General features: G+C 45.1%; 1 protein-coding gene across 5 annotated transcripts in view; it reads right to left on the reverse strand.

The window, feature by feature from the left end:
* Positions 1-860: 860 nt before the first annotated feature.
* BLOC1S6 (biogenesis of lysosomal organelles complex 1 subunit 6) overlaps positions 861-19,194 on the reverse strand; it is a 74,428-nt gene continuing 56,094 nt past the window's right edge. For 2 of the 5 annotated variants that reach the window (XM_026449660.2, XM_026449659.2), the window contains 2 exons: positions 5,112-5,362; positions 887-1,994 (listed from right to left, as the gene is read on the reverse strand). In XM_026449660.2, the coding sequence (XP_026305445.1) occupies positions 1,758-1,994; positions 5,112-5,345 (471 nt within the window). In that variant the 5' untranslated portion in view covers positions 5,346-5,362 and the 3' untranslated portion in view covers positions 887-1,757. Of the gene's footprint in view, positions 1,995-5,111; positions 5,363-19,194 lie in introns of all 5 variants that reach the window. The other 3 variants (XR_003307365.2, XR_003307364.2, XM_026449658.2) reach the window with 3 other exon arrangements.

Below are 19,194 nucleotides of genomic sequence, written 5' to 3' on the forward strand. Positions count from 1 at the left end.
AAAATAAGGAATAAAAGTATTAAGAAAGGTATTAAGTGTATTAAAAGCAATAACATCCTGGGTATCCAAGAAAGAATACAAAAAAGGTTACAGGAAGGTGGATTCTGGCTCAGTAAAGACAGAACTTTCATATAACCCACCTGTCTAAAAAAATGAAGAGTTAACTTATCAGAGAACTCCTTGGTCATGGACTATGTAAATACCAACCTATTTTAAATTCAATCCCCCACCTCCATGTGCCCCAATACCAATTAGCTCCAAATCAGCTCTATTTTTTCCATAAATAACCATCATATTCTAACACAGTATATAAGTCTATTGTTGATTGTATGTTCTCACTGACTAGAATATAATATCCAGTTCAGTAAGAATTTTTGTCTATTTTTGTTCACTCATGTATCCTTAATACCTAAAACTGCACCTGGCTTATAGTAGATGCTTAATAAATATTTGTAGAATGAATGAATGAATGGAGGCCAGAAAGCCAAGGATCATAAATGCTATATGGCAGGTGCTCTTTTTTTTGTTTTTGTGTTTTTTGTTTTTTTTTTTTTCTTTTTTTGGAGACAGCTCTGTCACTCAAGATGGAGTGCAGTGGCGCAATCACGGCTCACCACAGCCTTGAACTCCTGGGCTCAAGTGATCCTCCCATCTTAGCCTTGCAAGTAGCCAGAAACACAGGCACACACCACCACACCTAGCTAATTTCTTAATTTTTTTTTTTTTTTTTTTTTGTAGTGACAGGGTCTCACTATGTTGCCCAGGCTGGCCTCGACCTCGTGGGCTCAAGTGATCTTGCTACGGGGAAGGCAGAGATGGGAGAATCACTTGAACCCAGGAGGTGGAGGTAGCAATGAGCCAAGATTGTGCCACTGCACACCAGCCTGGGCAACAAAGTGAGACCGTGTCTCAAAAACAAAAGAATGCCTCAGCAGATGAATCTGTGTTGGAGGGAAGGGTTGGACTTGGAAACATTTTAGGATCCTCACCAACTCTGATTCTACAATTCCGTGAAAATGCTGCAGTCTCCAGTTGAAGGGGGAAGAGGCAGAGAATTAAGACCAATAACACTCTGGGAGCCCCAAAACCACAGGAACCTGGAATAGGTCAGAGCACGGTGGCTGCACTGCCTGCCCCTGTCCTGGGCTCAGCAGCAGGTGGGGGAAAGAAAGCTGCGGATGGCTTCTGAGCAGGCCTTCCACCATCCTGCTCTTATCACCTCAGTTAAACATGGGGCAGCCACTGCTGAAAAGCTTTGACCTCTGAGTGGTGAGAGTGGGTGACTTCTAAAAGGTGCTGAGCAGTTATGAGCCTCAAGCTGCAGCAACAATTCTCCTTAGAGCTGGCATGAACCTCAGAGTCACAGGATTCCCCTACAGTTCTGGCAGAGTGCCCCCTAGGGTGGCTGGATGGATACTTTCCAGTATCCCATTGCTCTGGGAGGCTAGGCGTCAGGTAGAAAATCTGACTGCTTCAGAAAAAGAGAAAGAGGAAGGTGCTTGCTATTTTAACACATAGTAACATATAAACAAATGGTTTGATAAACATTCAGGTGCAAGATACTATACTAAGCAATAGGGTGCACGGTGGGTGTTCAACAAATACTTACCTTAGTTGTTTATTAACTCAATATCACTCAGTCCTTCCATATATCCTACACTTACCATATACCCTGCCATCTTGTGCAGTATTCAACACACATACGTTCATGCACACTCATGCATATATACTGCTCTTTCAACACAAAGCTATCCCGTTTAAGATGGTTGTGTATTAATACAAGCCATCAGATTAACAAAAAATCCAAAGGCCCCAGTGGTTACCTGGTCATCATTGTCTGTGTGAATGCAGTTCTTGTCTGGGTTCAGCTCAGTCACTCTAGCTTTGATCCATTCCACACCAGACGGAATCACACTCGCCATGGGACGACCCGATGAGGACAACTGTTTGGCACCAGCACCCACCAGTGTCCAGATTGGCTGGTAGAAATGTGTCTGAGAAACAAAGTATTTGAAGATTTATTGCAATTTGACACTGATCAAAAGGGGTCATAGCTAACAGTATGAGCTAGATTCCCTCAGTTACTCCCTCCTGACTCTTAGAGCATTGTATGGAAAGGTCCCCACAAAGTTAGCTCCCTCTATTAGGCGTCTCCTATTATGGTAAGTTCTGAAGGACAGTCACTCAACACAAGAATTCTTCCAAGATCATCGAAAAAGCTATAAACTATCTTTAGTGACCACTGCATTATTTATTGCTGAAAGTTGATTTGGTGTTTAATATGTACATGTTATATACACATGCATATCTATACACATATTATGGATACTTCATATGAACAAATATTTTAAAAATTAAGTCCAGTAGCCTAAATATGGTCCCTCAAGAGCATGTGGAGACAGTAGTAAGTCTGGAAAGTTTACAGCCACTTCCAGGGGTCCTCTAAACTTCATTCACTTCCAACTGCATTTCCCAAGCCCATTGAGAGCTGTGTTTCCTGATCAGCCTTTCTTCTACTTTCTCAGACCCTCAGAGACTTTACACCCAAAGACAGTAAGTACCAGATCCTACTCCACAATGCAATGCATGCCCAAACTTTTACCATCTTCTGGAGTTTTCTTGCTTCAGATGGTCCATTCTTTTTTTTTTTTTTTTTTTTTGACAATCTCACCCAATCACCCAGGCTGGAGTGCAATGGCATGATCTCGGCTCACTGCAACCTCCACCTCCTGGATTCAGGTGATGCTTCTGCCTCAGCCTTCCGAGTAGCTGGGACTACAGGCATGTGCCACCACACCTGGCTAATTTTTGCATTTTTAGCACAGATAGGGTTTCACCATGTTGCCTAGGCTGGTCTTGAACTCCTGACCTCAGGTGATCTGCCTGCCTCAGCCTCCCAAAGTGCTGGGATTACAGGATGAACCACTGTGCCTGGCAACAGATAGTCCATTCTTTTTTTTTTTTTTTTTAGACGGAGTCTCGCTCTGTCGCCCAGGCTGGAGTGCAGTGGCCGGATCTCAGCTCACTGCAATGGCCGGATCTCAGCTCACTGCAAGCTCCACCTCCCGGGTTTACGCCATTCTCCTGCCTCAGCCTCCCGAGTAGCTGGGACTACAGGCGCCCGCCACCACGCCCGGCTAGTTTTTTGTATTTTTTTTAGTAGAGACGGGGTTTCACCGTGTTAGCCAGGATGGTCTCGATCTCGTGATCTCGTGATCCGCCCGTCTCGGCCTCCCAAAGTGCTGGGATTACAGGCTTGAGCCACCGCGTCCGGCAGATAGTCCATTCTTGATCTAAGTTAGTTGTGAAAGTTCTGGACATAGGGGCAAAGGGCAGATTTATATAATGGCCTCTAAGAATTCCAATCCACTTAGAGTAGACTGCGGACCAAGAGCTCTCAATATTGCCAAAATGCCTCAAAGTGGCGGGCCAGCACTGCCAAAACCCACAGAGAGGTGACGAGGACACCAGGAATGACTCTGCAGTCTCCCTACAACCAATAATGTGATCCAAGAGGAGGAAGACAGTGGTCTCCATTTAAGAGAGCTCATCAATGGCCAGTCCATCTTGAACAGTGAGAGGAGCAAAAATACAAGCTCAGATTTTATTTTTAGACTATGAACATCAGCTCCAGCTATCACTAAACCAGACTCAGCAGGGAAAGTACCAAGCCTGTGGCTCTGGCAACTCCTTCCAGAAATTCCTGCCCTGTACTTTCTCACAGGGCAAGACAAACTGGATTCTGGCCACCTGAATTGTGCCCAGGTCCCAGAAGAGCCAGTCTCCTTACAAAGAGAAGCCTGACTGGGAGACCCACCCATGCATTAGCTAAAATACAACATACACCAGAAAGAGTGGCCACCTGACACAGCTCGCAGACCACTGTCATTTAAAATAAGTTCCCGAATTGAAGAGATGCCACTTTACAAAGGAAAATGATAGAGACTGCCCCCTAGTTTCCTGTCAAATCATGGCCCTAGGTAACATCATTCCCTTGAACGGGACAAATCTGGAAAGGAGTATGTCTTCCTTGTCCTGTCCTCCCCCGAAACAGGCACCTGATCCATTTTGCTTTTTTCTCCCAAGGATACAGCTCCCAACCTGTACATGCCTAGTTCCGCAGGAAACATTAGGCAAACCACCAAAAATCTTGAATATTTTTCTGAAGCTTTTGGACAATCTTAATGTGTTTTTTGCGAGACAGTGCCTTACTCAGTCTTCCCTCCTAGTGTCAGCTACCTTTTCTCCCTTATAATCTGCCCTTGCATTTAAGTTTCTAAGCCCACTGACAGCTTTCCAGAGGCCTCCCTGCTCCCCAGCGCATCATCCCTTCTCCAGACGGGAACGGATAAGAAGGTGCAGCGGCCATTGATTTTCCTCTGGGCAGGAGGTTGGCGTTGGGAGAGTGTCGTGGGTTGAATTGTGTCTCTCTCAAAGAAGGATGTTGACGTTCTAACCCCCGTACCTGGGAATGTGACCTTATTTGGAAATAGGGTCTTTGCAAATGTAATCAAATTAAGATGAGGTCATTCTTGAAGAGTGTGCCATAAATCCAACGACTTTGGATTTCTAAGAGGGTCATGTAAAGACACAGGGACACAGAGACACACAGAGAACATTCTGTGAAGATGGAAGCGGAGAAGGGAGTGGCACAACTGCAAGCCAGGGAGTGGCAAGGATTTCAGGGTAACCACCAGAAGCTGGGAAAGAGGCATGAGACAAAGCCGCCTGCCCATCCCTGTCACCCAGGCTGCAGGGGGGGCGTGGCCTTGCCCATAGCTTGGTTTCAGGCTTCTAGCCTCCAGAACTGTGAGGGAATAGATGTTTGTTGTTTTAAGCTACCCAATTTGTAGTAATTAGTTATGGCAGCCCTAAGAAACTAATACAGAGGAGAACAGTAAAAGCCAAGAGATCTGTCCTCCCTGTCTTTCCCTCCACTTCCTCCCAGTCCTTTTGGATAGGCTGCTTTCTGTGGCCAGGAGAAGCCCTAGCCTGGACACATGAAGACCCATTGCTTGATAGTCATACCCAACCCCAGAACACACACACACACTCACACACACACACACACACGTACACACACACCCAGGCCCTCAAAGGGGGAGGCTTACCTCACTGGGCTCAACAATGGCCACATTCTCTGCACCCACTTTCCTCTTCATGCGGGCGGCCATGGTGATCCCACCACTGCCCCCACCCAGCACCAGCACCTCATAATGGTTCCTGGCTGCATGGCTGGCCCCGGTGTGCAGCTGAAGGAGGCCGGCCTGCTGAGTGCCCAGCCTGAGCAGGCAGGCAAAGAGCTGGGCACGGGGCCCCGATACCACAGCCACCAGTGGCACCATCTTCAGGCAGGATCAGTCTGGAAGGAAAGAGACAGGGCTATGAGTGCCAAGGTAGAAACCATCATGGGACTGAAGCGTTTTCTTCCCAGGAGGAACAGAGGCCAGCATCGGGCCCACTCCCACTGGTCCCCATCATCTCTCAAGACCACTTTTCCCGCTGGCTATGGTCCCAAGGCCTCCTGAGAGCACCCAATTGGTAGCTATCAATTGACTATACTTTCCATTTCTCCCCTTCCTCCTACGCTCAGGCTATCGAGGACTTTGAACCAAATTCCCCAATTCTTTAATTCTTTCCTAATAACCTGTCTGTGCCCATCCTTGTCCATCCATAAGATCTAGGGCACCATCTGGCTGTATCCAGCTGTTGGCCCATTCTCCACTGAGGTACACTCTCCAATGCTTTCTTTGGGTTTTCAGTCCATTAAAACTGATACACGAGTCCACAATTAGAGACCTACAACATTCCTTGCAGTAAAAAGCACCTGAGACCTTGCTGAAACAGAAACCATCTAGCAAGAAACCCACCTTCTGCAACTCAGAGTACCCACCAAGGCAATCAAGGCCGCAGCCCCCATCCAGAGGCCTCCTGGCTCTGCTTGCCCAGGGAAATACAATGTAATTAAATCACTGGCTACAGACACACAAGTGAAGGCCCTCCACACCTCTAGCAATTTCAACCAGATGATTTCAGAAAGCCATAACAGGAGCCCTACCTGGTATCATAAAGTTATATTTTACTGAAGGAATCTGCACATGCTGCTGACCAGTCTCTTATTACATCCAATTCAGTAAACAATTTCTCCTTAACAGTTCCTCCGAGAGACTCACTTTACCTTTAAGAAAACCTGTTTCTACTCTGAGCAGTGAGTGCTTTGGCAGAGAGGAAATTAAGGCTTCTCAGAGACTGACCTTTGCTTCACCCCACGCACAAAGCTGGCCCAACATCCAGGACCCCATCCACTTGTAAACCTTGAGTGACCCCGACTCATATCTCCCTCCCTGGGTATGACAGTGCCCCAAATCCTACCGTCAAGTCCAGTGCTTAAGGTTCAACACTGCTCCAAGAACCCTTTATTAAAATGCAAGTGTTCAGCTGGGGATTAACACAGCTGCTAAGGTTACTAACTTCTTAATGAAATGACTTCATTATATCATTTTCCCCCTCCCGACTGGAGAAGAGGAAGTCTGCACAAGGGGATTAGAGAAAGCTGAGAGGGCAAAGGGGCTATAAAAAGAAAGGCCTTGGAGAGGCGGAAAAATAATAGGGAATAGGAAAGAGGAGCCGAGGGGCTAAGATTAACTTTATTCCAGAGTCTTGGTGCCCCAACAACTTCTCCAGTATTTCAGATCTGAGGAGCAACCTAGAGCTGTACGAAGGGGACTTGGAGGCCCACGGTAAGTAGAACAGGCACATACAGTGTTTCCAGGAGTCTAGAGTCAATACAACCCTTCTGGAAACTTACGCTTTGACCCTGCATTTCCATTTCTAGGAATCTAATCTAAGGAAATAAACTCTAATACTGAAGAAGAAAAACCACTACAAAGATGTTTTTCACAAATGTATTCATAATCTGGTCACCCCTCTGTTAATTGGCTTGTGGATTAGGGCTAATTATGTCCTGGGGACAGAAAAAAAAAAAACTGCAGGCTCCACACAGGCCAGGAAAGGCTCAGGACACCACTTTAATATGGGGACAGAGAGCAATCCAAATATCAAAACACTGGGGAAGGGTTAACTAAAACATGGAACCCAAGATGATTTCTGTAGTCTTTTAAAATTATGTTCATAAACATTACATAGGCCAGGTGTGGTGGTTCACACCTGTAATCCCAGCACTTTGGGAGGCCAAGGCAGGTGGAACACCTAAGGTCAGCAGTTCAAGACAACCCTGGCCAATATGGCGAAACCCTGTCTCTAGTAAAAATACAAAAATTTTTAGCCAGGCGTGGTGGTGTGCACCTGTAATCCCAGCTACTAGGGAGGCTGAGCCATGAGAATTGCTTGAACCCAGGAGGCAGAGGTTGCAATGAGCTGAGAGATCGTGCCACTGCACTCCAACCTGGGTGGCAGAGTGAGACTCTGTCTCTCTCTCTCTCTCTCTCTTCATATATATATATATATATATAATGTTTACATCATGATCAGGAAACAAATTAGAAATGTAATATTCTCTCAACTATGTAAGAGAAAATGTATTAGAAAAAACAAAGCCAAAATCTTAACACTGGTAAGTGGTTTTCTCTGGGTTTTAGAATAATGAGTGATTTTGATTTCTTCAGCTTTTATGTATTTTATAGAAGTCTCTACTATACACATACATTAATATTGGCTGGGCATGGTGGCTCACACCTGTAACCCCAGCACTTTAGGAGGCCGAGAGTGGGGGATCACCCAGGAGTTTGAGACCAGCATGGAAAACATAGGGAAACCCCATCTCTATTTAAAAAAAAAAAAATTAGCCAGGCATATTGGTGCATCCAGCTACTAGAGAGGCTGAAGTGGAAGGATCACTTAAGCCCAGGAGGTCAAGGCCACAGTGATCTGTGATTTCACCACTGCACTCCAGCCTGGGGACAGAGGGAGACCTTGTCTCAAAATAAATAAATAAAATTAATATTAATAAAATCTTCCTTTAGATGACAATTAACATTTACTAAGCCCTCTACGTAAGCATGTAACTTGTGAGTTGGCTACCACTATCATTCCCATTTAACAGATGGTAAAACTAAGGCAGATAGCAGTTAAGTGACTGTCAAGGTTATACAGCCCATGGGTGGACTGTGATTTGTACCCAGGTATTTTGGTGTCAGAGCCTCTACTTTAAACCACTACACCATACTATCTCTATGACCTTTAGAACAATATGTCTCAACAGCAACAAAACAATGCTTGTGTGATAATGTTAAATGGGAAAAAAAAAAAAAAAGGTATACTTTCTACAACTTCCCAGAAAAGGGAAACCATTTTTCAAGGTACTGATACCTAAATATTAGCAATGGTTTTAATATGATTATAATTATTTTTCCTCTTCTTTGTGTGTACTTTTCTCAAATTTTCTTTAATACATTACACATTTAAAATTTCTTTTTTTTTTTTTTTTTTTTTTTGAGAGGGAGTCTCGCTCTGTGGTCCAGGCTGAAGTGCAGTGGCCGGATCTCAGCTCACTGCAAGCTCCGCCTCCCAGGTTTACGCCATTCTCCTGCCTCAGCCTCCCGAGTGGCTGGGACTACAGGCGCCCGCCACCTCGCCCAGCTAGTTTTTTGTATTTTTTAGTAGAGACGGGGTTTCACCGCGTTAGCCAGGATGGTCTCGATCTCCTGACCTCATGATCCGCCCGCCTCGGCCTCCCAAAGTGCTGGGATTACAGGCTTGAGCCACCGCGCCCGGCCTAAAATTTCTTAAATTACTCAAACAGATTTTTTTTAGATTGAAGAGAAGAAGAAATCACCAAGTAAGACATGGATGTTTCATACGGAAGGAAGAAGATATTTCATGGTGCATACCCAGTCATCACATCCTGCCTTTCTTTCTAAATGTCCACAGAATGATAGAATCACAGCGCAAAACTTCTCACTTTCCAGAAAATAAAAATCATGTTTTCATGGTCCTGACACTATATCTATCCCCATGGAAAAAGCCCCATAGAAAGAACCCCATGGGGCAGGGGCAGGAGGAGGCCTGGCTAAGTTTCTGATTTCCAGCCACCCCATCTGAGGCTGTTTGGCCTCCTGGTGGTACAAGAGTTGAGAAAAAATTATTCAGGCAGACAGTGAGGGTATGGAAGTCCTCGGTAAGGTTTTCATTTTAATGAAAAGCAGGCCCAAGTCATTTTCCTGTCTAACAAAGAGCAGCCTGTAAAATCGAGATGCAGACATAGATGCTGGAAGTTGTGCCAATCATGTTCAAGATGGCGGCTCCATTTTCCCTCTGTCAGCCATGTGTACAGTAAGGAGCAGACAAGATGGCCCCAACTGAGGGGAACGTTCATTTGCATAATAAGATTAGGGTGGGGAGGCCAGCCTTCCTGATGCACTATGTAAACATCATACCTGATCAAACCAATCTGTGAGCCCTATTAAATCAGACACGGCCTCCACCAACCTGACTGTAAAATCTGATACATCCACCACCGGCCGGGTCTTTCCACTCAGAAGGCCCCTCTCTCTCAGTAGAGTTGTTTTTCTTTCTCTTTTTTTTTTTTTTTTTTTTGAGACAGAGTCTTGCTGTGTCTCCTGGGCTGGAGTGCAGTGGCCGGATCTCAGCTCGCTGCAAGCTCCGCCTGCCGGGTTCACGCCATTCTCCTGCCTCAGCCTCCGGAGTAGCTGGGACTACAGGCGCCCACCACCTCGCCCGGCTAGTTTTTTGTATTTTTAGTAGAGACGGGGTTTCACCATGTTAGCCAGGATGGTCTCGATCTCCTGACCTCGTGATCCGCCCGTCTCGGCCTCCCAAAGTGCTGGGATTACAGGCTTGAGCCACCGCGCCCGGCCTTGTTTTTCTTTCTCTTTTTCTTCTGCCTATGAAACCTCCACTCCTAAACTCCTTGTGTGTGTCCGTGTCCTAAATTTTCCTGGCGCAAGACAATAAACCATGGGTATACACCCCAGTCAATGTAGCCACTTCACTAGCTCCCTTCCAGGCTAACACCTCATGGTTTCTCTCTTGAAAATGTACACACATATTTCTCTCATTCAGCCAAGAAGGCTACTTCTGCTTTATTTCATTAATTATCCATAGCCTATTCCTGGATTCAGTATTTATAAATAAAAAGTCCTCTGAACCAGTTTTATTGACATCATTGACAGTCACATAGCAGAATGTGCTGGCCTTTGCAGTCAAATTTCACTTTCGAACTATAAGCAACAACTTCAAAAACACAAAAGAATATGTTAGAGGGAATGTCCAAGTTTCAAAATGCCGAAAAATCTCAATTACTCTCTAATTCTAACAATGTAACTTCACCTAAACTTCCAAATCAGAAAACCCAGAACCATAATCCAGCCCTGCCTGTGGAGAAGGTGGAGCATGATGCAATGTCAAAGAAACAAACCAGGGCAAGAATCATAATTTTTTAATGCCACTTCTTTTTTTTTTTTTTCTTTTTTTTTTCTTTTTTGAGTCTGGCTCTGTCACCCAGGCTGGAGGGCAGTGAGGAGATCTCAGCTCACTGCAACTTCCACTTCCCGAGTTCAAGCGATTTTCCTGTCTCAGCCTCCTGAGTAGCTGGGATTACAGGCACGCGCCCCCATGCCCACCTAATTTTTTGTATTTTTAGTAGACACGGGGTTTCACCATTTTAGCCAGGCTGGCCTCCTGTAATCTGCCCACCTCACCGTCCCAAAGTGCTGGATTACAGGCATAAACCACCCCACCCAGCCTAAATGCCACTTTTAAACCATGGTGTAATATAAAACATATTCTTTGTTCCTGGCTCCTAGCACAAAGTTCCTAAAACCCTTGGGATTACCTGAGTGATGGAAGTGTCATTTGTTTTTCATAATGAGTCCCTGAGTTTATGCTAGTAAGGTGACTCAAGGTGGGATCCCTAGATGGCTTCAGGATGGGGCTGGTCACCAGAAAAACCAAACATGTGACTGTGATTAGAGGGCTGGAACTCTCAGCCCCACCTCCAACCTTGGGAAGGGGAGTGGGGCTGGAAACTGAGCTCTATAAAAACTCTTCAACAATAAGACAAGAGCTTCCAGGTTGGTGAACTCACTGATGTGCTGGATGGTGGTGTGACCAGAGAGGGCCTGGAAGCTCTGCACCACCCTGCTACCTTGCCCTGTATGTCTCTTCCATATGGCAATTCCTGAGCTGTATCCCTTATACTAAACCAGTAAACCGAGGTGGAGTGTTCCCCTGAGTTCTTTGAGTAGTTCTAGCTGATTATCGAACCTGAGGAGGATGGATCATGGGAGCCTTGGAATTTGTAGTTGGCCAGACACAGGTGCAGGTCCCCCTGGGGCCAGCAGCAGATGCCCTGCCTTGCTGGCATCTGAAGTGAGGGCAGTCTTGCAGGACTGAGCTTTAAACTACGGGGCCTCCACTAACTCCGGAAGCTAATGTCACAACTGAATTGAATTACTGAGCACCTAGCTGGTACTGATTGGTATTGAAAAAGATAACATATATTTGATATTAGAAGTGGCATCAGAAAACATCACTTAGGAACCAACAGGAATTACTGACATTGACCTAAAGTAAGTCTATAGCAACAAGCAGAGAAAGAAACAGTTGAAGGAAGTAACAGCCACACAATCTTTCTTTCTTTTTTTTTTTTTTTTTGAGGCGGAATCTTGCTCTGTCGCCCAGGCTGGATCTCGGCTCACTGCAACCTCCACCTCCCGGGTTCAAGCGATTCTCCTGCCTCAGCACCCACGAGTAGCTGGGATTACGGGTGCCTGCCACCACACCCAGCTAAGTTTGTATTATTAGTAGAGATGGGGTTTCACCATGTTGGCCAGGCTGGTCTTGAACTCCTGACCTCAAGTAATCTACCTGCCTCGGCCTCCCAAAATGCTGGTAGTACAGGTGTGAGCCACCCTGCCCGGCCAGCCACACAATCTTAACCAGAAGGCAAAAAAAGAAAAAAAAAGGAGGCTTATGCCTGTAATCCCAACACTTTAGGGAGGCTGAAGTGGGTGGGTCACTTAAGATCAGGACTTTCAGAACAGCCTGGCCAATGTGGTGAAACCTGGTCTCTTCAAAAATTAGAAAAAATTAGCTGGACCTGGGGGACGTGGTTGCCCACACCTGTAATCCCAGCTACTCTGAAAGCTGAAGTACAAGAATTGCTAGAACCTGGAAGGTGGAGGTGACTGTGAGCTGAGATCACACCACTGCACTCCAGCCTGGGCAACAGAGTGGGATTCCGTCTCAAAAGAAAAAAAAAAAAAAAAAAAAAAAAAAGGGCCGGGCGCGGTGGCTCAAGCCTGTAATCCCAGCACTTTGGGAGGCCGAGACGGGCGGATCACGAGGTCAGGAGATCAAGACCATCCTGGCTAACGTGGTGAAACCCCGTCTCTACTAAAAATACAAAAAACTAGCCGGGCGAGGTGGCGGGCGCCTGTAGTCCCAGCTACTCCGGAGGCTGAGGCAGGAGAATGGTTTAAACCCGGGAGGCGGAGCTTGCAGTGAGCTGAGATCCGGCCACAGCACTCCAGCCCTGGCGACAGAGCAAGACTCCGTCTCAAAAAAAAAAAAAAAAAAAAAAGAAGACCAAACTGGACCCTAAAGTCAGCAGAGAAGAAATAGAAAACTGAAAACTTCTGTCAGCAAGGAGCATAAATCTGATATGATTTCTCAGAAGATGGCCTGAAACACTTAACCTTTTTAAGAAATAAGAATTAACTACCGGCCAGATGTGGTGGCTCACGCCTGTAATCCCAGCACTTCAGGAGGCCAAGGTGGGCAGATCACTTGAGGTCAAGAATTTAAGACTAGCCTGGCCAACATATCGAAACCCGCTCTCTATTAAAAATACAAAAATTAGCCAGGCGTGGTGGCGCACACTTGTAATCCCAGCTGCTTGAGAGGCTGAGGCACAAGAATTGCTTAAACCCAGGAGGCAGGGGTTGCAGTGAGCCGAGATCATGCCACTGCACTCCAGCCTCAGCAATAGAATGAGACTCTGAAAAAAAAAAAAAAAAGAAAGAAAGAGAAAAAAGGAAAAAAATCAATAAATAAAGTAAATTTAACTTTCATGTACCAAACGGCACATGCAATATATATTTTATAATCAAATAGTGTTATGCTTTTAAGTTAGATTAATATTCCTCTATTAATTCTAAATTGATTGCATCCCTCCTTCAAAGAATCAGAATGAATGCTTTGATACGACCGCAGTCTAACTGGAAAAGTAAAGTCCCTGTTGATTGAAAGATAAGACAGCTGACTGGGCATCCCCTACTTCCATCACTGGCCCCTGGTTCCAGACCTGGTATGGACAAGTCTTTGGGACTTCATACCTTTCCACTACAGCCCTTCCTGGACAAGCAATACAGACTGCCTGTGTCAAAAGTTTCCTAATCTTATGTCACATGACATGGTTTGTGAGCAGCCAGGGCACCTGGCAGAGTTCAAACAGAGCTGCTGGCCAAGGATTACTCAGAGCATTCTTAATGAAAGATCCACCAAGCCAAGGATTGTCATCAACCCTTCAGCTATTTTTGCTTTTGAGGACACAGTGGGTCTTTGACTTACAATTGTCTCCTCTCAAGCCTAGGCCAGGCTGGGCCCACTCTGCTTTGGGTTTCAATAACCACAGGGTCAACCTTTAACAGATCGCTTTGCAGAACACTTCCAAAATCAAAGCAGAAAACAGACAACAAACAGGCTCCAGCTCTTGTCACCTACCCTGTTCCTCCCGCTAGACCCGGGCCAAGCTTACTGTGAGCTGTCGGTCTGGATCTCTGTAGCTTCCAGTCTCAGGGCACCAGCGAGCACTGTGTACACAGCATGGATCAGGCTTACACCTGGTGCCCAGGTGGAAGGACTGCTGGAAAACTCCTCCTCCTCCTCAACTAAATCCTCCCACCTGGGCTTTCTGGGCATATTTAATTAATTAAGTCAGCCCTAATGCTATTATCAGTTATTTACACCTCTTAACCAAATATTTTCTTATTTCACATCCAGAAGACAGGATTTGGTAGGAAAATAACCTATTTTGGCCAGGTATGGTGGCTCATGCCTGTAATCTCAGCACTTTGGGAGGCCAAGGCAGGTAGATCATGAGGTCAGGAGATCGAGACCATCCTGGCCAACATGGTGAAACCCCATCTCTCCTAAAAACATGAAAATTAGCTGGATGTGGTGGCACATGCCTGTGATCCCAGCTACTGGGAAAGCTGAAGCATGAGAATCGCTTGAACCCAGAAGGCGGAGGTTGCAATGAGCCAAGATCGCGTCACTGCACTCCAGCCTGGCAACAGCGCAAGATTCTGTCTCAAAAAAAAAAAAACTATCATCGAAAATATAACTAACATTTCTTGTTTATCAGTTGTACTTGTGCTGTCTCAAAGACTCCTCATAACCTTATAAATACAATTCCCATTTTACAGATGATAAAACTGAGGGTTTGAGTAGAGATAGAGAACTTGCCTAAGGTCACATGACTAAGCAACAGAACTTAATTCAAACTAATAATTCAGGAAAAATGCCTATTGGCTGAAATTATTTTATTTTGTTTTTGAGACAGCCTCGCTCTGTTGCCCAGGCTGGAGTGCAGCAGCATGATCTCCACTCACTGCAGCCTCCGCCTCCTGGGCTTAAGTGATTCTCATGCCTCAAGTCTCTGGAGTAGCTGGGATTACAGGCACCCACAACCATGCCCAGCTAATTTTTCTACTTTTAGTCCAGCTAATTTTTCTACTTTTAGTAGAGACAGGATTTCGCCATGTTGGCCAGGCTGGTCTCAAACTCCTGGCCTCAAGAGATCCACCCACCTCGGCCTCCCAAAGCGCTGCAATTGACGGGCCTGAGCCACCAGGCCTGGCCCAAGCTACTTTAAATTTGAGTGAAAATAAAATAATCCCAGCACTTTGGGAGGCCAAGGCGGGTGCAACGCTTGAGCTCAGGAGTTTGAGACCAGCCTGGGCAACAGGGCAAAACCCCGTCTCTACTAAAAATACAAAAATTAGCCAGGCATGGTGGTATGTTCCTATAATCCCAGCTACTAGGGAGGCTGAGGCAGGAGAATCACCTGAATCCAGGAAGAAGAGGTTGCAGTGAGTGGAGATTGCCTCACCGCACTCCAGTCTGGGCCACAGACCAAGACTCTATTTCAAAAAAAAAAAGTTAAAGTAGCTTGGTTGAATCCCATGGAGTAAGGTGGGAGATGAGAGTGAATATATGTTTTGCTTTGTTTTTTTCTAACAGAGTTTCACTCTGTTGCCCAGGCTGGAGTGCAGTGGCATGATCTCGGCTCACTGCAACCTCCTCCTCCTGGATTCAAGCGATTCTCCTGTCTCAGCCTCCTGAATAGCTGGGATTACAGGCGCCCACCACAACACCCAGTTAATTGTTATATTTTTAATATAGACAGAGTTTCACCATGTTGGCCAGGCTGGTGTCAAACTCCTGACCTCAGGTGATTCACCTGCGTCAGCCTCCCTGTTACTAAATTTTAGTTTACTAAATAAACTGAAAAGAAGGAAATTAAGTTTTTGGCAGAGAAGGGCAAGGTACAATAATAGTACTGATTTAATTTTTTAAGAGTCTTTATCTTTGAGAAATATACACTGAGATTCTTATAGCTGAAATGACTCAGAATGTGCTTGAAAATATTTTAGGAGGTGTAAGTGGGTAGGAGTGTAGATGAAACAAAATGGGCCATGAGTTGGCAATAATTTGAAATCAGTGGATGGATATAGATGGGCGTTCCTTGTGGCAGTCTATTTTTGTACACGTTTGATGAAAGTTTACACAATAAAAACTTAAAATGAGTTAATGAATGGAAAATCAAAAAAACAGTATGTCAGAGTAAACACTGGTTTTGCTCTTTAGTCACTGAAATGTTAAGGTTTGGACATATTTCAATAATAGCAAGATATTAACAACACAAGTAATAGCAACACAACTTATAATCATACATCCTCCCATGTGCATAGAGCTTTACAATTCAGAGGGCCCAAACCAGAGCCCACACTGGAAGTATTGATATCACTTTACAAATGGGGAAACTGAGGTTCCAAGAGGCGAGGTCACTCAAGGGTATCACACACTGCATCAGCAGCAGGGCCAGAGCTAGCATGAATTCTTTTTCTGATGAGGAACTTTTTCTGAATATCCTTTGCAGCAGCAATGCAGGCATTAGCAGGAGCTAGCAATTCAGAGAGGGAGCAATTCCCAGTCTGCACCTTCCAGCTCCAGGGATGACCCCTCTGCTGAGATGGGGCAGAGCAGAAGAGTCCTGCATCCCTGGGTGGCCCCACATGCTGTCTCCTAGAGGGACAGGCTTCTAAGAAGGGGCAGATCTGGGTTTTATGGGCATTGAAGCCTATATAATTTGGGGCTTCAAATTTGGGGTTTCATAACCCAAAATTACAAATACAAAATTAGATACAATATCTAATATGTATTTTGAATAAGAAAGTAAATCACAACAAATACCTGGATCCTTGGTGAGTTAGGACCCTTTGTTCTGAGATCTCTTTTAGAAAATTTATCAGAAATACAAACATAGCAATGCTTGCTAGTTACAACCTGGCTACCTCCTGGAACACGGGAAAACTCCCTGCGCCCACAGCCAATGAAGGGTCAAAACAAGATTTAACTAGAGGAGGTGAAAGGAACAAGGGAGGCAACCAAAGCAAACATCATCATTTCCCTATTACATGAAGGACATTCCTGGAAACTGACTCACAAGATTATGGAAGCTAAGTCCCAGATCTGTAGTCAGCAAGCTGAAGACCCGGGAGAGCCTATGGTACAGTTTCAGTCTCAACACCAGCTCAAGACACAGGACAAGCCATGTTTCAGTTGAGTCTCAAGGCAGGAGAACATACGATGTCCCAGCTCCAAGATACCCAGGCAGGGAGGGCTGACTGTCTCTCATTCATGGGAATGTGAGCCTTTTTGTTCTATTCAGGCTTCAGCTGATTGCGTAAGGCCAACCCACATGAGGGAAGACAATCTGCTTTGCTCAATCTACCCATTCAAATGTTACTCTCATCCAGAAACACCCTCACAGGCACACCCAGAATACCGTTTCACCAAACTTCTCGGCACCCCATAGCCTAGTCAAACTGGAACATAAAATTAACCATCATACCCTCTGACTTAAACTCTAAGAAGGTAGGTCTAAATCTGGAAATATCTCAAAAAGGAAATTGTTACTGTCACCTGATTAGCACAACTTCAGGCGCCAAGAAAATGCCAAACAGCCCATAAACGAGATTCTTAGCGTGATCTCATCTTAATCTGAAATACATGCAAGTAATGTGTCCAGTAATATTTACAGCACATATCAATGGCACTGCATTAGATACTTCATGAAACCAGGAAGGCAACTGACTGTTTCCCCTTGCTGTAAATATTCTGAGTCCTGCTGTATTAATTCTGTTTTTCATTGTCTGTATTTTTTTTATGGTTTGACATTGGGGGCCTTGCTAATCCCAGAGAGACTGCCCCTCCCACAACTAACTCATTCTGAGAGATGGTAAAAGACTTGCCTGACTTGCCTAAGACCACACCTTTGATACGTAAACCAACCAATCCAGAGTCATATTCTGAACCAGCTCCTCTATCTGGCTTTTACACTCCAGGAGGCAATTTTCCTCTGCCCCCAGGCATCAGACAAATACGACTACAGGCAGCTGATGCACCCTGGAGCACTCTGAAATTATTCAAACTAGCCAATCTCAAACCTGGTCAGCCCTTTCCCCTGCCTCCCAATACTGTCTTTCACCTGTTCTTTCCCCTCACTTTTTCTGCCCCCTGACCTATGCAGGTGCTTTCCCCTATGGCCCCATGTGGGGGGTTATGCCTCCTGTTTCTAGTGAACTGTGAGTAAGAGCTTCTTTCTTCATGGCAGTCACCTCCTGATCTGTTGGCCTCACCATACTTGATTAAAACAAATCCCAGGTACATTATAATACATCTAGATTAAAATGCATGTGCTAACTATTCAGTCAGATAGAAGCCTTTACATGTTTAACAAATTTTTGCTCGGCTCCTTCTCCTCACATATCCACTAAACTGTCAGATGGCATTTAAAATGCAATTTAAGCCGGGCACGGGGGCTCATGCAGGTAAAAATTCTGATAAAAATTCTCCTAATCCCAGCACTTTGGGAGGCCAAGGCAGGTGGATCACTTGAGGTCAGGAGTTCAAGACCAGCCTGGCCAACATGGTGAAACCCTGTCTCTAAAAAATACAAAAACTAGCCAGGCATGATGGCGGGTGCCTGTAACCCCAGCTACTCAGGAGGCTGAGTGAGGAGACACACCTGAACCCAGGAGGCAGAGCTTGCAGTGAGCCAAGATCCCGCCACTGCACTCCAGCCTGGGCAACACAGCAAGACTCCGTCTTAAAAAGGAAAAAAAAAAAAAAAAAGATGCCGTCTCTAAAATGCAATTTAATTACATATTACCGAAGAATGTTACAATTATGTGGGTGATTGAGCTAAATTTTTGCAACTAAATAACATAGTTACAGTTTGAGTTTTTAATGCAGTAACCACTCTAGAAGCAGCAGCACGTGGCCTTCCTTTCCTTTGTCATATACTATCCTCCGTTCTATTGAAACTTAAGATACCTTCTCTACCAAGAAAAATCTTCACATCTGTTTTGTCCATTTAACCTTGATAAAGGAGGGCATCCGCCCGAAGTGCTCAGAAAGGAAGGTAAGAAACAAGTTTTCTGCAGCATATAAGTCTGTGCAAATTCAGGTTTATACCAACACTGAATTTGTCTCAATCGCACAGTGGCTAAATTTGCAGAAGTGAAAATCAGGAAACATAATCTAAGCTGAATTTTTCTTAGGAGAATTTTTACCTGCACAAATGATATAGGATTAAATTACTTACGTTTAGCTATGCTAAATATGTAAGTACATCTTTACAAAAGAGACTTACATGAAATCCGCATGGTCACAATTCTGCTGCTATTTAAGAATGTTTCTAGGCCGGGTACGGTGGCTCACGCCTGTAATCCCAACGCTTTGGGAGGCTGAGACAAGTGGATCATGAGGTCAGGAGATTGAGACCATCCTGGCTAACACGGTGAAACTCTGTCTCTACTAAAAATACAAAAAATTAGCCGGGCATGGTGGCACGCACTTGTAGTCCCAGCTACTCGGGAGGCTGAGGCAGAAGAATTGCCTGAACCTGAGAGGCAGAAGTTGCAG

The sequence above is a fragment of the Piliocolobus tephrosceles genome, chromosome 6 (genome assembly GCF_002776525.5).
Source record: "Piliocolobus tephrosceles isolate RC106 chromosome 6, ASM277652v3, whole genome shotgun sequence".
Classification (NCBI taxonomy): Eukaryota; Metazoa; Chordata; class Mammalia; order Primates; family Cercopithecidae; genus Piliocolobus; species Piliocolobus tephrosceles.